Source organism: Rhinolophus ferrumequinum, chromosome 2 (genome assembly GCF_004115265.2).
Source record: "Rhinolophus ferrumequinum isolate MPI-CBG mRhiFer1 chromosome 2, mRhiFer1_v1.p, whole genome shotgun sequence".
NCBI lineage: Eukaryota > Metazoa > Chordata > Mammalia > Chiroptera > Rhinolophidae > Rhinolophus > Rhinolophus ferrumequinum.
Window position 1 is genome coordinate 40,532,508 of NC_046285.1, and position 20,823 is coordinate 40,553,330.

The 20,823-nt window shown below is 41.6% G+C and overlaps 1 protein-coding gene across 2 annotated transcripts in view; it reads right to left on the bottom strand.

The window, feature by feature from the left end:
- Window positions 1–9,443: 9,443 nt before the first annotated feature.
- Window positions 9,444–20,823, bottom strand: part of DRD3 (dopamine receptor D3) — a 39,072-nt gene continuing 27,692 nt past the window's right edge. The window contains exons 5-8 of one of the 2 annotated variants that reach the window (XM_033134202.1): window positions 15,532–15,728; window positions 11,326–11,461; window positions 11,179–11,226; window positions 9,444–10,106 (exon numbers count right to left, since the gene is read on the bottom strand). In XM_033134202.1, coding sequence (XP_032990093.1) covers window positions 9,910–10,106; window positions 11,179–11,226; window positions 11,326–11,461; window positions 15,532–15,728 — 578 coding nt within the window. In that variant the 3' untranslated portion in view covers window positions 9,444–9,909. Of the gene's footprint in view, window positions 10,107–11,178; window positions 11,462–15,531; window positions 15,729–20,823 lie in introns of both variants that reach the window. The other variant, XM_033134192.1, reaches the window with a different exon arrangement.

The window sequence follows — 20,823 nt, forward strand, 5'->3', positions numbered from 1 at the left end:
TTTCATAGCGTATAATTCACTTACTTCAGGTGTATAATTCAATGATTTTTAGTAAGTTTACCAGTTGTACAACCATCACAATAAGGTTTTAAAACCATTTTGTCATCCCAATAAGATCCTCATGCCCATTTACTGTTAATCCCCATTCGCACTCCCGTGCCCTGGGCAACCTCTACTCCCTCTATTTCTTCAGATTTGCCTTTTCTGGATAGTTCATATAAGTGGAATCATGCAATGTATAGTCTCTTGTGGCTTGCTTCTTGTACTTAGTGTAATGTTTCCAAGATTTGTCCATGCCATAGCATGTATCACTAGTTTGCTACTTTGCATTATTGAACAGTATTTTGTTGTAGGGATGCACCACATTTTGTCTGTCCATTCACCAACTGATAGATACGTAGGTTGTTTCCACCTATTGGCTATTGTGAATAATGCTGCAAAGAATAATAGTGTGCAAGACTTTGTGTGGATATTTGTTTTCATTTCTGTTGGGCAGAGGCCCAGGAGCAGAATCACTGGCTGATATGGTACATTTATGTTTAACTTTTTAAGAGGCTGCCAAACTGTTTTCTAAAGTGGCAGCATTGTTTTACGTTCCTATCAGCAATGTATGAGGATTCCCATTTCTCCGCATCCTCTCCAATATTTGTTATTATTGTCTGTACTGTTTATTATTATTGTCTAATGACTATTGATGCTGAGCACCTTTTTTATGCATACAAGTAATTTTGTATCTTCTATAATAAAATGTCCATTAAAATACTTTGCCATATTTTTTGCATTGTGTTTTTGTCTTCTTATTATTGAGATGTAAGAGTTCTTTGTATATTCTGGATACAAGTTCTTATTAGATATATGTTCTGCAAATATTTTGCAAACCAGTCTGTTGTTTCTAAATGGTGTCTTTTGAATTGCAAAGTTCTGAATATTCATAAGGTTCGATTTATCACTTTTTTCTTTTTTGCAATGTTTGAAGTGTCATATTTAATAAATCTTTAACCTAAGGTCTCAAGATTTTCACCTATGTTTTCTTTTACAAATTTTATTTGTTAGCACTTACATTTAATTCTGTGATCCATTTTGAATTAATTTTGGGGTATGGTGTGAGGTATGAGCCTAAATTCATGTTTTGGCATATGAATATCCAATTTTCCTAGCACCATTTGTTTAAAAGGTTGCCTTTGTTGAAAATCAATTGACCATGAATGTAAGAATTTGTTTTTAGACTTTTAATTCTGTTCTATTAATCTGTATATCTATTTATGTCAATACCATATTGTCTTGACAAACTGTAACTTTATAGTAAGTTTCAGGTTGGGAAGTAAACATTCTCCAACTTTGTTCTTCTTTTCAAAAATTATTTTGGCTATTCTGGATCTTTTGCATTTTTATATAAATTTTACAATCTGCTTATAACTTTCTGGAAAAAATAGTCTTTTGAACTTTTGAGAGAGATTGCATTAAATATATATATTAATTTGGAGAGAATTGTCATCTTAACAGTAGTTAGTCTTTCAATTCAAGAATATGGAAACTTTGGGTCCTTGTTATTTTTTTTTAAAAAAATGTATTAAGGTAAACTTCACATAACATAAAATTAACCGTTTTAAGTGACATTTAGTACCTCTGTCGATTGTGCAACCACTACCTCTATCTATTTCCAAAACATTTTCATAACCCTGAAGAAAATTGTGTACCCATTAAGCAATTATTCCCCATTCTCTCTCTTCCCACCCTTGGAAACCACCGATCTTCTTTTTTTGTCTCTATGGGTTTGCCTATTCTGGATGTTTCATATAAATGAAATCATACATATGTGACCTTTTGTGTCTGGCTTCTTGCATTTAGCATGATGTTTTCAAGGTGCATCTACATTATAGCATGTACTAGTACTTCATTTCTTTTTATGGCTGAAATATATATATATGTGTGTATATATATGTGTGTGTGTGTATATATATATATATATACACACACACATATATATATATATATATATATATGCTGAAGTTTGTTTATCCATTCATCTATTGAAGTGCATTTGGATTCTTTCCGAACTTGTGGCCATTATGAATAGTGTTGCTATGTAATTTTCTATGCAAATGTTTGTTTAAGTACTTGTTTTCTATTCTTTGGGGTATATACCTAAGAGTATAATTTCTGGGTCATATAGTAATGCTATGTTTAATTTTGTGAGATAAAGCTTCTTCTTCTTAAAGAAAGAATGTGTCCACTAGAGGATAAGAATCACATTTAGCTTTAAGTTGTGGCTTCCACCTAGTCATTTGGACCTCCTTGTGCCAGGAGACCAATAGGCAAGTGATGGAGCATCCTGGCAAGGATAATTAAATATTGATCATCAGAAGAAGTTAGGGATGTTGTTATACAATGGGGATAGGGAAGAATATATTTGGTACCGGGATGATCCGCTGAGGTGTCACTTTGTATTCCCTTGTTTAATTTTGATGGTACATAGACAAGGGCAGCAGCCATGACCTGAGAAACCACCATGTCCTCCGGGGTCACTCTATCAGGTAAACCACCTAGACCAGTAGAGTGCTAATCAATAGCGAGAAGTATCTAGAATATGTAATAGAATGATGAGAATTACTTTGACCTTGAGACCAGTTGCTGTGGCAAAGATTATAGTCCATGCCTCTACCTTTCCACAGGAAGAGAGACCACCTAGATTCCTGATGCAGCTGTTTCTAGAATTTAATTTATGAAGGAAGTGGAGGCAAACAGAATAAAAGTAAACTATAGTGGTCCACCATACATGTCCACCATACATGCTGTGGTGTGCCACTCAGGTCCCCACTTCAGGATTGAGGACTTTGTTCTTTCAGTTGCTTAGGAATGATGACAGCTCAAAGTTTTCAACTGAAGAGATCCTCCTTGCCGAGGTCATGCCACCTTCCCAGAGGTAGCCCGCATCCAATTACAGGCTGGGTCATAAAGGACCAGAAATTGCCATAGAATCAGCTGAGTTTTTGTGTGTGACTGTATTCCAGTTCAACTCCTTCCTCTGCTGAATCCTACTTCCTTCACATATAGGTGTTGATCCCTAAGGCATATTCTATTAAATTTATCCATTAAGCATGCAAATCTCCTTCTTAGAGTTTCAGTATGAGCCTGAATCATTAAAAATCGAATATTCCGGTCATGCAGAATAATGAGTCCATGGCCCTTTGAACTGCTTCAAACTGCTTAAATAACATTTAGAAGATTATATTCTATTTGGGGCCTCATATTTTAAGAGAAACACTAACAACATGGCTATATCTAGTAAAAAGCAACCAAGATGGAGAGTGTAAGAAAATATTACTTATAGTAGAGATATAGGGATTGAAACCTTGGAAAACTTTCTTCATCCCACAAAGGCTGTTATTGGGAATATGGAATAGAGGTTTCTGTACTAAAGGAGAGAATAGGGACCAAACGGTGAATTTTATAAGAAAGCAGATTTTGGCTTAAAGGAGGGAGGGATTTTTTAAAAGATAACCTGTCATGCATCTTGGGAAGAAGTGAGCCAGCTCCTTCATACAGCTAGGTGACCATGGGTCAGAGATAGTAGAGAGAATTTCTGCAATAACTAGGGGACTGGGCTAACGTCCCTTTCAACTCTCAAATCCCATGATTATAAGTTGTGATAAATTGCAAACTTTTTAAGGGTCTTTAATATGGAATCTTATGGAATCTGCTCAGAGCATAATGCAAGACTCAAATACATCAGTTTTTCTTACAGGGAAAAACACTCTTCCACCTTAGTCAGTCTGGAGTGGTGCTACGTGGAGTAAGAGAACTACATAATAGTCCCTCTAAGCTTTCCTCAGTCCTAACAAATTTGCTGTTGAATTTCCCCACCCCCTTTTTTAAGACACAGAGAAGCAACTAAGGATTATCTTTGAACAGTTTTGACTTTTATTAATGAGCATGTTTATAGGTTTTTAGGGCTCAAAGATGATTTATATCCTTCTAGAATTATTGTTAGCTTGTTTATCATAGGTTAGGAATCCAGATCACTTTTACTTGTAAGAGAGTTGAACTCTAGGAAGTTTGCAGACTTGACTCAGGCCACTAAAGGGACAATACGCCAAGGCTGAAATCTAACCTCTTATATTCTAAATGACATTGCTTTTGTACAGTCACCCAACTTCCAAGTCCTCTTCTTTCAGACCACTCATCATATTTTATGGATTGATTTGTGTCCCCCCAACACATGTGTGAAAGTCCTAACCCCTGGAAATGTGATGTTATTTTGAAATAGTATCTTTGGAATAGGGTGGCACCTAATCCAATGATTTATAAGAATAGGGAAATTTGGATACAGACACATGGGAAAACGCCATGTGAAGAGAGGCAGATATTGAGAGTTATGCTACCACAAGCTACAGAACAACCGAGAATTACCACCAGAAACTAGGAAGAGGCAAGGAAGGATCTTCACCTACAGTTTTCAGAGAAAGCATGGGCCAGCCAACACCTTGATTTTGTACTTCTAGCTTCCAGAACTGTGAGACAATAAGTTTCTGTGGTTTTAAACCACCCAGTTGGTGGTAATTTATTACATCAGCTCTATGAAATGAATGCACTATATACAATGCATTTCTCTCAGGCAGGAAGAGATGGAGTAATAGGAAAGGGTGTTAGACTCAGACGTTATGAGAAACACAGATGGAAAGTCTTGAGGAATAGATGTGTTCTGCTCCTCATTCCCTGGCCAGATGAGGAACAGAGACCACAAGATCACCGTTAGCAAGCGTCTGCCATCAGCCTGGTATTAGATCATGCCATACTTGGGTGTATGACCAGGGAAAGGGAGCCCTATTAGGGACTATCCATTTGCCTAACAATCAAACTAGAAATTCAGCCAAGGATCCTGGGCACCTTTAGGGTGTAAGAGACAAGAGAAAAATTTGATTTCATGTGATAGGCTGAATAGACTGTGCCTAATAACTTGAGACAATTAGAGAATCAACAAAAAGAAGGGAAGATGGACTGTGAACCAGAAAGGTATAATAGAAACAGCTGCTTAGAGAGAAAATAATAATAATGACATCAATGATAAAAATAATCTCTTACATTTGTTTGAGCTTTATAGTTGAGAAAACATTTCTAATACATGATATTATCTAATCTTTAAATGGTTTAGTGAGGAATGCTAGGCTCTCAGGTCCCCCATTTTACTAATGAGGAAGTTGAGGTTCATCAAGGTTAAACACTTGCTCAAGGTCACTTGTCTGTGCTAGCACTAGAACTCCAACCCTTGACTTATTTCTGTCCATTGTCATTCCTGTCAGGGGGTTCAGCCCAGCTCCCTCTCTGGGACACATCCAACCTCAGAGACCTACGACTCCCTCTCTTCTCCTCCCCGTACTCAGCAGACTCCGCACAGAGCAGGGACTTGATGCAGAATGATGGCGACTCCGTGATTAATTGCGGTGAGTGTGGGTGGGGCAAGAGGTCCCAGGTCTTGTGCTCGGCACAGACTCCCGGTTTCCACCTCTGCCAGTGTGTATTACAGAGCCGAACTGACGCCAGCATCACCCTCTGTGTCAGGAGGTAGTCATGGAAACTCACTCCCTTCCTCATAAGGAGAGAATTAGGTAGAAAGGAAGGATCAAGTTAATTGCCTGTCATCCCCTCTCTGCTCTCTGTGTGTTGATTCAAATTAAGCTTCTTCAGTTTCCTGATGTCAGCAGATACCAAATGACCAGAGCACAGGCCTGGGACTCAGGACCTCCAGGAAATAGCCAGTTCTGCATGACTCCCTGAAGCTTTCTGCCTCTCTGCTTAGTTCTGACCCATGAATTCAGGAAAGCAAATCTCTGTCTGACCTCCCTTGATTTCTGACCCTAACTCTCTGAACTGCCTTAATTTTGACCGTTTACGACTCCTCAACTAGCCATTCCCCCTCTATAGAGAAAAGAACAAAGAATTCAAATTTAATTCTGCAGTTGTTGAAATTCACTGTCACTCAGAGAGAAGTAGTTAAGCAAATCGACGATGACTGTTCTGTGATGTGTGTTGCCCACATGGAGGGAAGTAGAGACAAGATCTAGAGATCTTCTGTGAGACGTGTCGCCACCAGCTCAGCTGGCACCTGAGCAGAGCTGAAGGAGATCTCCAAAGATGAAGCCCTTTCCTTTTCCTGTCCCTTCTCTATGGCCAGACAGAATTATTTGAGATTCCTTGCAAGCTCCTTGCTTGTTTTATCTTTAGCTCTTCAAGTTTCCTCTGCCTGGAACACCCTTCCTACTTTTTAATTATTTCTCAACTCTGACAATGTTTCTCTGGAAAGCCTTCTCAAGGCTAAATATGGGACTTCAAAACATCATGACTTCTTTTACTACAGACAACAAATGTGCCATCACATGAATTCTACCTCCCCACTAGACTACAAGCTTCTGGGACAAAGACTGTCTTTCTTTTTTTAAATTTTTTTTATTAGTTTCAGGTGTACAAAACAATGTAATAGACATTTATCATTTATATCCCTCACAAAGTGATAGCCCCCCGCAATCCACTACCCCTCTGACATCGCACACAGCCATTACATTTCCACTGTCTCTATTCCTAATGCTGTACTCCGCTTCTCGTAACTATATATATGTGTATAAAATTATAGTTGACACTCATTATTATTCAGCTTCAGCTTCAGGTGTACAGTGCAGTGATCAGGCATCCACACCATCCCTGAAGTGGTCTCCCTAATGAGACAAGTGTCCATCGGATACTCTACAAAATCTTTACAACATTATTGATTACATTCCCCAAGTTGACTTGCGTATTTCCGTGACAATCTTGTGGTTACTGATTGTGCTTTCTAATCCCCTCACCTTCCCCCTTATCCCCACCCCTCCTCCCATCTAGCAACCCTCAGTTTTTCCTCTATAAGACGGTCTTCCTTGATCATGTTTTCCAGCACCGAGCACAGTGCCTGGCACATAGAAGATGATTGATCAACATTTCTTGAATAAGTGCTTGATTAAGTAAGTGAGTAATAAATGGAGTTTTGGAGGATGGTGTCTTGGAGAAGAAAATATTTGGTTAAGGTCTAGAGTTGAATGTTGGTTGTAATCGATTCGGATTTCTGTACTATTTGCATTTCACCCAAATGGCAGCTAGGAGGCTTCTTTGGGATCTAGACCTGATTTGCCTCAAACCTCTGCTCTGCTTCACTCAGGCCAGTATCTCTCCTGGGATTTTTGGCCATTCTGGCTCTGGAAGTAGCAAGCCCTGAGGTTAAGTGTGCTGGTTCACGGCAGAAACTGCAGAAGTAGAGGAGGTAGAATGCAGAATCCTAGGACAAAGAGGTTGAAGTGAGGGCTTGGACGATGTTTGCAATTCCCCCGGGAGGCTCTTCCTGGATCACAAGGGAATTCTGGGAAGGAGATGTTGTCTCCTAATAGACAATGTCTAGGGAAAAAGTGCCTCTCAGTTTAATGGTGGACATAAAAATATGACTTTTTTCTTATATCTGTCTGCTGTTTATAGTTTTTACAGGGTTCTCTGGAAAGAGCACTGAGCTAGGATTCAGATTTGAATGCTTGTCTGTCATTAACCAACGTGAGACGACAGTTATGGGCCTCGGTTTCCTTTTCTGTAAATGAAAGAGTGGGTAAAACCAAACACTCTCTAAGGACTGTTTCATGATTCTGTAAAAGTAGATTATGTATTTCCCATGTGACCATTTCAGAAATTGAACATGGCAGGAGAGGGAGAATAATGCCTTGGACAGGGTTCTTAGGAAAGCCTGGGGTGGAGGGGGGCCATGTAGGGTCAGGCTTTCCCAGGGGATCTTTGTTTCATCTTTTTCTTCCCGTTTTTTTCTCCTCACCCCTTTGCCTTTCTGTTGGGAGACAGTGTGCCATAGTGGTTATTTGCCTGGACTTGGGAGTCATAGAGAAGAAGTACATTTGAATCCCAGCTCTGCCACTTACTGCGTGTGACCTGGGACAAATTTCGTACCCGCCCACTGCCTCAGTTTCCTCATCTACAAACAGAGTTTATCTTCCTAAGGTTATCATTAGGGTTGAATGACTTGATGTAAAGAAAGAATACAGAATGCTTGCTTCTGTATTCACAAACATATTAATACTGATGCTATTTATGTTCCTATCCTAGAACTCAGATTTTGACATGGAATTCTATGATCTTTGACCTGTTTGCAGTTGTCCTACCTATTTGCCATTGATTTTACATGGAAAAAACTAGGTATCATGTCACGTACTTTTACTTCTTCAGATATTTAATTGTCTCAGCCCCCAGTTCTGCTTGTGCCATAAACCTATTGAACTAGTTGGTACAAGGTAGAAGAACTAGTGGACAGACAGAATTTTCCACTGAGTTAAAATTATAAATATTGTGATAGACAATAACATTTTTTAAATGGTGCATACAAAGCATTCAGGAGTAAAGGTAACTACCTCACTGAGGGTATATATTTTCTTCTATATTCTTAAGGGTTAGAGGAATAAAGATGGGGCAAGGAAAGCCTTAGATTCCTTGTAATTCTTAAGCACTTTTAGTTTTAACAGCATTGTAGCAGGTATCTGTCATGCCTATGCACTAACAGCTCTTAACAGTAAATTTATTGAAGTTCAGGATGACAACGTTTCATAAAGTATCCATAAATTGTACCTTGATTCTGGAATCAATATGAAATAGCTTCTGTAGGTGAAAAGGTAAATGGTGAGATTATTCAGGTTTCTTCTAAATGCAATTTTGCATGACATTTACACGTTACTTCTGTATACCTTTCATCTCAGTTGTTGGAGTGGTGATGTTTAGGATCTGCACTAGGGCTGTCCATGTGATGGCTTTGGGGAGCTACCTTGCCTGGTACCCTCAGTTCTGAGATCCTTTGGCTGAGTCCCTACCAGCCTTCGACAAGGAAATGGGCAAACACAGCAGCAGGTGGTAACCTCCTTGAGGGCAGGATCTGTCTTATTCATTGTCATATGAGTATATCCAGACCTTGGGAGGTGACGGCACTTTGCAGACACTAAATACTCAATAAGTTTCAAGGTCTGAAAGTATTGGGTCTCTGTTAAGCAGGAGATGGAGATGCCTGGGTAGGAAAACCTTACAGTGTTATGAAAAGCTCATTGAAGGCGTGTTCTGAACCACACGGGTCAACACTGATGCTACAGTGGGAATTGTTCCGTTTTCAGTTAACATCCGCATCTTGAATTACTCTGGAGTTGCGACTCTGAGAGTTAGGGGATGGAATCAAGGGCTTTCTCAGCTAGAGCTAAAATACAGGGGTAGCAAAGTTTGAAATGAAGCCCAGGTCCCAATGTGGGACAATTATCTCCTTCAGGGTGAGGCATCATGGAATGTAGCCAATCAGATTCTATGGAGAGGCAGAAGCACCGGCCTTGCCATTATATTTCAGGACACAGTGAATGAAAGGAATGACCAAAAGGGAGTGGGTCCACAAAAGTGCAAGGTTAGCTTGACAGTTGATTAGAGGTTTGAAGGAAGAGAGATGGGCCGTTCTGTAAGATGGTTTACTGGCTGAGATTTCAAGGACCCCTGGCAAGTTGAGAATTATGAGATCTGTTCGTTTTTCCTTCACTGTAATGAATCATGCCTCCGATGACAATTTTGTGTGTGTGTAGAGTCATGTTTTATCGGCATCTTTCTGAATTATTGCTTATCATTCAGGGTACCCCCAACCACTTGAAGATTGCCAGGATAAAGTCAGAGTTTAGCTGGGGAGGTAGAACATTCTGTTTTGGAGGAAGCAGTTGGTTACCCCAGCCACTCAGGGACATCTTGGTTCCAGGAATCTTCTTCCTACCACATGCCAGAGGACCCGGCAGTCTTTCTAAGCAAGTCCTGGACAGTGGCCCAGTGGCCTGGCAGATAAAGGTGGGCACAGGGAGTGTTCTCTTCTCTCCTTCAGCAAGACAGTATCTTGAGGAAGGCTTTGCGGAACTCAACATTGAAGGTGGTATAGATCACGGGGTTGAGGGCACTGTTCACATAGCCCAGCCACGTGGTCGCTCTGTAGAGCTCTGGGGACACGTGGCATGCTGGGCAGTGGGTATTGAGAACGTGGGTCAAAAAGAAGGGCAGCCAGCAGACAATGAAGGTCCCTACGTTGCAAAGGAAGAGAAAAACTGGGTGAGGGCTTTGCTCACTCGTTTTGTTATAACATGAAAATGACTCACGCTTGTTTCCTTTATGCCAGCTACTATGCTGGACATTTTACATACCCATTTAATTTTTAAACCAACCCTATGAAGTAGGTGTGATTAGCCACTTTTTTTTTGATGAGAAAACATCAAAATGCTAACGTCTTTAATTCATCGTAGGTCTTTGTTCCTAAATGAATTTTCTAGTTTGATCTTTAGAGAGTTCTTTACTAGTCTTTTCTACTTCTCAATTTAAATAAAATATTTACTTAACGTCTAGCTATCAAGACATGATCCTCGGTGCTAACAGGGAAGAAGACCCTAAGACACAATTGGCATAGTTCCTGCTGCCTTCACTAACTCTATATGGTACCTGCGACTTAATATTTTTCTTTATTTAAATACATGTTATATTTTTCTACTAAAAATCTAGCTCTGAGTTTTATACATTATGAAAACTTGGTAAATACAAAAAAGTAGAAAGAAGAAAAATAACCACCCACCACTCAAAGATAATCACTTTTGACAGCTTGGTGAATTAATTTTCAGGGTTTTTTTCTCTGTATTTAAAATAATCTAGATGTTACCATATCACATGACAATAGTTTTTTTGCATTGCTGTTTTTTCACTTAATATTTTAGACTAGTAAGCATTTATTAAATATCCAAGATGTGCCAGACACTTTTATTTAATCATTGTCTTATTTATTATTTGATTTATTCATTATAACTCCACATTTTAGACAACAAACATGACAGATAAACATGGCTCATTTAGGTAACTTTTTAACTTTCTTATTTCATACTTTTTTCAGTCTAGGTCTTGTGATTTCCACCAGTTTATTCACAAACCCTTTTCAATTGTATTATAAACATTTATAAATGTTGCAGTCATTGGATTTCCAATTTCTGTCAAATGTGGTTACCTTAACCCTCTGCCAGCTGCATCAAACTCAACCTAACCCAATTTAATCCAACCCATCCCAACCCAACCCAACCCAACCCAACCCAACCCAACCCAACCCAAACTCACCGAGCACGATGGCCAGCATCTGGGTTGCCTTCTTCTCCCGAAGTAGCACTCCCCGAGGTTGGAAGGGCCCCAGCTTCAGGGATGTCGACAATCTGCCATTACTGAGTTTTCGAACCTCTAAGCTGAGCCTCGGTGCCATGGTGGGGCTGAGGGAGTTCTGAGTCCTCCCCTCCTTTTTCAACTCTCCTTCCCCTTCTTGGAAGCCTGGTGGCCCAAAGGCAGTATCTTGGCAGATGCTATAGTAACGCCTCAGCTCCAGGTGTGCCTGGCCAGGAGAGAGGGGCTGCAGGTGTGACAAGAGCGGGTCCTGACATTTCTGGGGATATTGTTTATCGTCTGAATGTTCCTGAAAGGGAAAGAGAATGCAAAGAAGGAAGAGGAAAACATCATTGTGTGAAACCCGCAGAGGGTGCATCGGACAGTGGGGGAACCATGGAAAGTTAAGGTAAATGACATCTACTTCCGACTTTACACTAAAAAGCACCTTTCACATATCCAACATTTGAGAATCACATAATCCCTTGAGGAGGGTAGCATAGGATTATAGCCTGGCCTTTCTGAGTTAGAATGGCTTGGATATACAGAGGACTATGTTAAATGACACCACTGGGATACAAGTGGCAAAATCTGGAATGTGGAAAACTCTTTAAGACAATTTAACAAACAAATTTATTTGTTAACAAATAAATTGCTATGACAACAACAACAACAACAACACTTACCAGTTGCAAAATATGGGCCTTGATTTGAATTTTGATTCAAATAAACTAACTGTAAAAAACTTATAACATAATTGAGAAAATTTGCACATTGGATATTTAATGATATTAGGAAATATAGGGAAATTAATAATTTATTTAGTTTGATGTGGTACTGTGCTTATATGCTTTATAAAAGAGTTCATATCCTTTAGAGAGTCTTACAGAAATAATTTTGGTTGAAATACTACGATGTTTGGGATTTGCTTCATAACAATCCATTGGGATCTTGTATGATCTTGAATGTAGGTGGGAATGTAGATGAAACAAAATTGGCCATGCGTGGATAATTAGTGAAGGTGACTGATGGCTACTGAAGGGTTTGTTATATTTGTCTTTCTACTTTTTTATTTTTGAAATTTTCCACAATAAAAAGTTAAAAAAAAAAAAAGGAAAACCCAGGATTTTCATCTCAGCTTTTCTGCTTAGTAGACGTATCCTTGGGCAAGTTAAGTAAATGTCCTACGCCTCATTTATAAAACAGAAAAGAAATTGGGAAAAATGAGTTTGGGATGAGTAGACTCAGAGTAGAAAACTGAAGATATGTGGATATTTCTGGTATTTGGGGGGATATGTGTGTGTGCTCAACATCTTAACTTCTTTCCATGTTTGAAGAATCAGACACTGTGTGAATCTGGAGTAGCAGGCAGATGGTCACTCTCCCCCATGTCCCCACTGGGCTTCTAGAACTCTGGCACATGGCCCAGCCCAGGCAAGGGGAGATTCTCACCTAAGACCTTGAATTGGAGTTCATGAAGTAGGGAGACCAGAATTCATCTAGCAATGAAGGCGGTCACTGTCCAGTGTTTGGTCTTCTAAACAGATTCTTCCTCAGGCTGAACCGCATCTCCTAAAGCTGTTCTTCAGCATTCTCACTGAATCTGAGCTACTCAATATCCTTCCAGTAAATTCCTTTTTCTATATAAGTTAGTCAGTGTCAGCAACCAAGAACCCTCACTACTCTCTCCTTGGTTCAAGGAATCACAATTTTTCAGATATATGATACGAGTACATTGTACACACTCAAAAGTATTGTTGAATGAATTAGTGCAAGGGGCCTTCAAGATGATATAGCATTTTTAAACTGCTCCACAGAGGTATCCATATGGATTCTAACATAATATATTAAAAAAATTTTTGACTTTTACTCTGATGGGCTTTTCTACTTATTAATGTAAACAATTGTATTTTATCTGAATGAGCATGATTATGTTTATGATTATGCTGGCATCTAGTGATCTTCTAGAAGTGTCAATACTTAACTTCTAATGCATTATTTCTGAAACTAGAGGACTGGGGACAAATTCTTGAGAGTACTTATGAAATCTCAGACATGAGAACTGATCTAGTGCACCTTGTCTCCATTTTACAGGTGTGAAAATTCAGTCCTATAGAAAGAAAGTGATTCTTCCAAGGTTACACATTGGTGTGTATAATTTTCAGATCTGCACATCCTCATCCTACCTCCATGACTAACATGAAAAAACACTGGATTCTTTTGCGTCTGTCCGGCAGAACTCTGTACTCCCACATGGCAGGACAGAACCTATTTCTCCACCCTCCTGGCAATGCCAGGCTCTTGGTTCTCTAGTAACTCCTTAGTAGTCACCACTTTTTCTCCTTTTGGTGTTGGAGCTTCCTCAGACCTTGGATCTGCTATAGGCAACTTTAAACCACACACACACACACACACACACACACACACACAATCACACACACGTATTTTTTTTTTATCACTTACAAGCATCTCTAACTGCTACACCAGACTTGTATAAAAAATGGTAAATTAACTGTACAGAGATTGGACAAGGCTCAGAACTTTATCAGTATGGGGTTCTGAAGCTTTGTTCCTAATATTTACTTGGCTAGGGGGTTCAGAGAGAGGAATACTGGTCTTATATTTAACACCTGCAGGCTCCAGTATATACTCGGCTTGCTTGGGGAGGCAGGGCTGGCTTGAATTGGAAGGAGAGGATCAGGGTGACCATGAAATTGTCTTGCTTTTCCTCATATTCAATGGCAGATAGGGCACTTGAAAGTTTCACATTAGCCTCCCTTCTCTGCTTTTCTTGGCTCTGCCATGTATGTTTCATTAATGCCCTTTTTCCTCTAATGCAGGTGGCCCTGGATGGCATCCTCACACCACATCCAAGAGTCTTTGGCTGCAGTCATTGCGATCTCGCCCAATAGTCATATGCTTTCTGAATACCATTTGATGACTCCTATTTTGAAACGTCAATCAGGCAGGATCTCAGATCTGTTCTATATTATAGATACAAGTGTGGGGTTGAGGTTAGATTCCATTTTGGGGTGGAGGGGAATCAAGTCAAGCCAGCATCTTGAGGAAAGTTCTCTTATTCTTTTCTACATGAGAGACACGGCTTACTTACCATTTTCCCTGTGGCATCTGATGGAAATCTGGCCCTTATTGAAAACTGACGAATGGGGTGCAGCCGAAGGCAGGAAGACTAGAGTGGGTTGAAGGAGAAATAATTGTGGGTTAAGCTCTACGGAGGTGAGCCATAGATGACGATGCTTTAAATACAATATGTTCATATCCTCAGCCTCTGATCCTACTTTTTATTTCATGAGAACCAATATTCTTGTTTTACCCAAGCCTCGGGACTTCCACTTTGACTCTGACCCTCACTCAGGCTGATTTACACATGGGACCTGCTTTTAAGATCAGTTCAGTTCTTACTTTGTCTATGAAGCCCTATCTTGAGCATATTGATCTCTTTCTTCTCATAACCTCAAAGGCCTTTAATATTTGGATGTTCAAGTGTCTTCACCTCACATTTGGCAAACACCCCATTCAGTTTGGGGCTGTTCATTAGCTTTGGGTGGAGGTGTGCTTTATTTGCTTGTCCAGATTCTAAACTCCATGAAGGCGGAGGCTGTATAATATTTCTGCTGTCCCCTCCCTAGAAGATTGCAAGTAGTTGGTAGTCATCCGTTCACGCTTCAAGTACATTATGGGGAAACTCCTATGATCCTGAGCAATGGAATAAGCAGAATTTAAAGCCCAAGAAATTGGAAGATCAGTCCTGAGGCAACAACCTTCCTCTACAGAGCCTAAATAGACACAAAACTAATATAATATTGAACGTAAACTGTAATTTAAAAAAAAAAAGACCCAATAAAATGTATCATCAGCATCCCATTCCACCAACTCCTAAATGCCTTGATATAAGCACAGATCTAGTAAGGAAAAGAGATTTTGATGAACCCCAGGGATTCTTGGAATAAGTGATCTGGCCAAAAATTCAGTCTTGGGAACCTCCTGGCAGTACATGGTACAACTGCCACACTAAAACTTTACAACCTGTGTGGCATCTGAACTGCCGGCCACTGGGGGGCAATGAAAGACTTTGAAGGGTGTGATCTAAGGAAGACTATCCAATGCAAAAGACTACTGCTTTTTGGCTAGGATTTCCTACCTCTAAAGCAGAGCCAATACCAGCAGATTAGAAGGTGGGTGTCACATGGGTGTCTCCAATGTGGCAGTACAGGCGAAAGCATGCACTGCTGGACACCAGGCTGGGGGGCCGTGGGGTCGGGTGTTGTCTCCCCTTTGCCCCCCCAGAGTGCTTACTTGTTGTGGGAAGCCGGGCCGCACACTGATGCACTGACTATTCTGTCGAGTGAGGATTCGTTTCCGCCTCCTCTGTCTCAGCACCACGTAGATCCTGGCATAGACGAGGACAGTCACTCCAAAGGGCAGATAGAAGGACACCACTGAAGAGTAGATGACAAAATCAGGGTTGGAGATGGAGCAGACGCTGGGGTCTCCTTGTGAGGGAAAAGGAGAAAGCACAGCCGTTTGCCAAGTATGAGACCTCAGTGGGGAGCACAAAATAGGGCCCCAAATCATGGGTGGCGTCTCCACTGTCTCCTACACACGGAGCTTTGGGAAGCGAGGGTGCCCAGTCCCGCCGACCCCTTCATCACGTCCCAGTTCACATGTTCCTCATCCATGGAGGCTTGCTTGAGTTTCTCAGTCAGAAACAACGCATTTCCTTTGTGCCTCACAGCCCTTTACTTTTGCCTGTTTTGTGTGCTTAGCACACGCGTCCTAATTGTGAAGGTGTGAGGGTGGGGAGGGATGCAGGCTCAGACAACTGCGCGGTCAGCTCGCTGAGGGTGGGAGGCGTAACTCATTTTTTGTGTTGCTCACAGTTCACTTAAAAAGAAAATTTACCAATGATTACCCGGCAGACACTGGGGCTGCAAAGAGGCACGACAGCATATGCACCCTTGCCGGCGCTCACCATCCAGACACACGGATGATCCTTTCCATATGCTGTGCTAAGAGTCACAGAGGAATGCAGCCTGCGAGGCTGGGGCGTGTCACCGAGCAACAGGGCAGGCGCTCTCAGGAGGGATGCAGCCCCCAGGATAGGGCCTGCTGCAGTGGAGGCCTATAGGGATGGTTGAGTGCTGTGAACAGAGGAAGCCTCTCTGCCGAGAATGCCATGTCTCCAATTCTGAATCTGTGGTATGGGGCAGGTGGTGACTGAATATGAGACAGGTGTTTGATTTGTCAGGGAATTCCAGCCTGGTCAGGGTTGAGATGGGAAGAGGGCCAGTAAGGATATTGTCAGCCTGGACACTGTGAATTGCTTTATGTCCTGAAATGCTCCTGCCATTCCTCCTTGGGAGGGCCTTGTCGTTTTGTCATCTTCCCTAGCAGATGTTGAGATTCCTCCAATGGCCAGGAGAGGGCCTAGAAATTATTTGTCCCTCTTGGAAGAGAAAAGGGAAGCAAACTGGTATCTTCCGGGTGATAAGCCAAGGGCTTTATACCCTTTATCTTACGTATTCATGGCAACATTATGTGACACAGGTGCCATTACTGACTCTATTCTCAGATGAGCAGATGAAGGGAGGCTTTGAGAGGTTCAGTACATGGCCCAGTATCACACAGCTTGAAAGGGGCAGGGCCTGGATACATCTCCTCCAGCCACTCTGACACCCGCAAACCAATGTGCTTTCTGTGATTTTGACTCTCTACCTCCCTCTACCATTGGGACATGGCACATTCGCACTTTCTCCAGCACTGTCAACAATCGCTGTTGAGTAGATGACACCCAGTAGAACTGGGCACCAAGTTGGCCAATCTTCATACCGGTTAGGGATTCTCCAATCCAAAATCTGGCCTCAGAACATATAGCCTCAGGTGTGAGCTGGTGGGGAGAGGGCAGTGACCACATGGGTGCCTGATTCTGCTTCCTGTTTCTTCTGAGGTAGCAGAGGCCAGGCAGCCCACACTGTGAGACCCAGGCCTGCCATTTATTAACTGTGTGACCTTGGGCACATGAATTGCTTAACTATGCCAAGCCTCAGTTTCATTATCTATAAAAGAAAGGTAAAACTATTGTTTCAGGTAGTGGTTATTAGAATTCATGAGACTAAATGGCAGCTATTATTATTTATTCTTTACTGTTGTTATTTGATTTTTACCTCCTCTGAGCTTTTTGAACTTAAAAGGAAGGTATCCTTCGGAATGGAAATTTGGAGAGAGACTTATAGGGAACAATATTTGTGGGGGAGGGAAGGGAGAAACAGCCAAGGACTAAAACAAAACAAAACAAAAACAGAAGAGTGTGCTCAGTGAGGTGTTTTAATGATGACACTGCCATCAGAATATTCATGAGCTACTCCCAAATTCTCGGATTCTCTTGAGGAGGAAGTAAAATTCAGGTGAAATTAATGTCATCTCACCAAAGCCTGTCAGTAGTATTCTTTAGGAAATGGCTCATAAAACTTAGAGAACTGGGCACCAAATTGGCATCTTCTGCTGAGGGTGATGCAGTTGGAGGTGAGGACAGGGTGGCAGCGGTGGCCTCGGAGTCTTTAAGAAGCCATGTGGGCAGTGATCAACCCCTCGCCTGCAATCAGCTTCCCCGTCATCAGTGTCTGACCCTGATTGAAATGCCTCCTATAAACAGAGGCGCCGCAGCATGTCTTGCTAGTGAGAAGTGGGCCAGGGCTACCTCCCCACTACTCATCTTGTTGCCATCCTTGGTGTGCCACATATTCCCCATGTGTCCCTCCAGATATGCCTTCTACCCTTCTCGACCCGCCTCTGGGCTCTGGAAGGCTGACCTCTAAATTTTATGTATTAACTAGTACTTTTAAAAAGCCAGGTGCAAAAGTGGGTTGTGTAAAAATGGATACACACACACACACACACACACACACAAACACCCACGCATGTGCATATGTATATGCATGTGTGTGTGTATATACTTGTTTCAAGCATTAGCTTTGAAGAATATTAGTGCTTGCTTCTAGGGAGGGGATGTAGGAATTAGCAATATAGGGTAAAAGGGAAACCTACGTATAAGTATGTATATGTATCCCGTGGAGCCTTATGTTTTATTATGTGCAAATATTTATTTTTCCGGTAAAAATATTGAAAGCATATGTATGAGAAACAGAGAGTAAAGAGAGAGCCCAGAGCTATTTTAGGATTGCTGTCAATGAAGGCCCTCATATATAATCAATAAACCTGTATTGTCATCCTGCTCCTCCCTAGCTGAGAAACTGCTGCCTGTGCTCAGGTGGAGTTTGGTAGCCTCTCCCAGAAGTTGCAGGCAGAGTGATATAGGAGGCAAGTGGCCGGTGAGTGGGGCCTGCTCCAGCCCCCGGCAGTTCTGACCTTGTGTGCAGGACAGAGCGAAGCACCACACACCAGCAATTCTGGAAGCTTCTCTCTGCTGTGTCTCGAGGAGGTGAGGGCCGTGAGGCCCCCTAGGGACTGAGGTTTCCCACTTTATCTCGATTATTTAACTGAAACAGTGCTGTGCTGTCAGCACAATAGTTATTGAATGGATACATGAATGATGAATGACTGAGCAAAGTGGACAAATGAGCGTTTTCCATAAACATATTAACAGTCACTGGCTGGAGGATACTGGGGAGGGCCAAGGCGTCACTCCTCGTTGTCTGAGAGTAAGATGTTTATCCCAACTAATCTCTACATTTAAGGAGGAAAGGGGGATGAGGAGAATTCATCCATTGATTCAACACCATTTTATGGAGCACCTACTATAGCCGAGGCTCTGTGCTGGGTGATAAAAACACTCAGTAGCTCCACTAAGGCACCTAAGAGACTTCTGTGGGCCAGCCTCGGAGCTCGAGTCCCACAGTGACAGAAACAGCAAGGCCAGAAGTAGGTTGGCTTCAGAGATTCATGGACTTCAAGCTCATGGAAGGATTTGTCTTCAAATTGTTTGCAAAGACAGGAGATCCTGATGAATCTGATTTGTTTTTAAATTTGTGCCTCTCAACCAAGCTTCCCTGGCCTCCTCTCCCCTCCAGTGTTCTGAAAGCCAGGTGAGGTGTTCTATTGCTAACATCAAGTAAATAGCACTCCTCCATTTCCTTGTTTCAAAGGAAAATTAAGCCAGCTGACAGGATTTTCTTAGCTTTGAGTTTTTTCTCCCTTGAAGATTTCCTAAACCCTTGTTACCAGCTATGGCTAATTCACTCTAGAATTTTTTATAGCCCAATAGCTGTCTGATCCAGCAGAAATTTAACTACTAGTTATTTTTATTATCCGTGAAATGAAAAGACTGCTCATCCAGGGATCTTTAGGGTTTCCTCTAGCACCAACGCGCTGGGCTCCACCGCTGGTAGGGGCTGGTGACGGTGTGATATTTGGCTAGATTGCTGGGCCTCTGCTGAGAGCCAGGACAGCCCGGGTCAGCCAGGCCCCACGGCCTTGGAACTCGCTGTGACCCAAGATCCCGCCTTATGTGTGCATCCAGAAATGCATGTTGACCTTTCCTCAGACAATAAGAGCAACTCCCAAGTTGAAAGAAAGTGAAGTCCAATTTTTCACACCTTGTGTTCTCTTGACAGTTCACAATCCTGTGTGGCAGCCCATTTCATTAAAAGAAGAACCCTGCCAGAAAGTTCTTCTGTGTTGTACTTCTTAGTGAAAGTTCATTTCCTTCCAATATCACGTGCTATTGGCAGTATCTTGCCCTTCTCTCCTCTGCTTTTTCACAGCGGGAGTAGAAAAAAAATGGCTGAGAGAAGTCATTTATACTGGGCTTTTGAATGAACTTGGGAACTTCCTTATAGATGGAAGAGGTGCTGGAGGAACCTGTATCTATCAAGATAATGACGCTGTACTGTGAAGGTCAGACTGAGGCAGAGAGGGACGCTGGGTTTCCCTGCCTGGAGTTCCGCTCACTAATGCCCAGAACTGAGTTCTCGGATGAGACAACTGATGTCCTCTATGACCACTAGCAGAACTACCACTGTTTAGATTTTCCTTGGAGCAGGTGCATAGTTATATTTTGAGACATACCAACCTTTCCTAATACATAATAATAATAATAATAACAATAGCAACAATTAGCTACTTATCTATTGGGATCTTACGATGGACCTGACACTTTGACATAATATATGAATAAGTGGAGGGCTTATGATAGTCTTGTTAGTAAACTTAAAGATAAGAGAGAGAAGAGAGATTGAGAGAGGAGACTAGGCACGCGTTAAATCGTGGGCCTGCTTTGCCTTCCTAATTCTATATTTCAAACTCCTTTTGGAAAGATTTTTCTGAGTTTTGTTTCTGGTACAGCAATGATCTCACTGCTGGTAAAAACACTGCAATGAGCTCATCATTCTTCATTTTAGATGTTGTCATTAAAATGGGAACTCTGTCTAATGTCAGATTTTGAGACTGTTTTAACGCTTACGAGGGCGTGTGTCTCTGTGAGAGAATGACTGCCTTCGCCAGCCTCCAAGAATGAGTAAGAAGAACCACTCAGTCCAGCAGACACTGGTGGGGATTTGCTGCTGGCCCAGGGGTTAAGCAATACTTTTGTCTAGCAGTGGTAGTGAGTGTCCCAGACGATAATTTCCGACT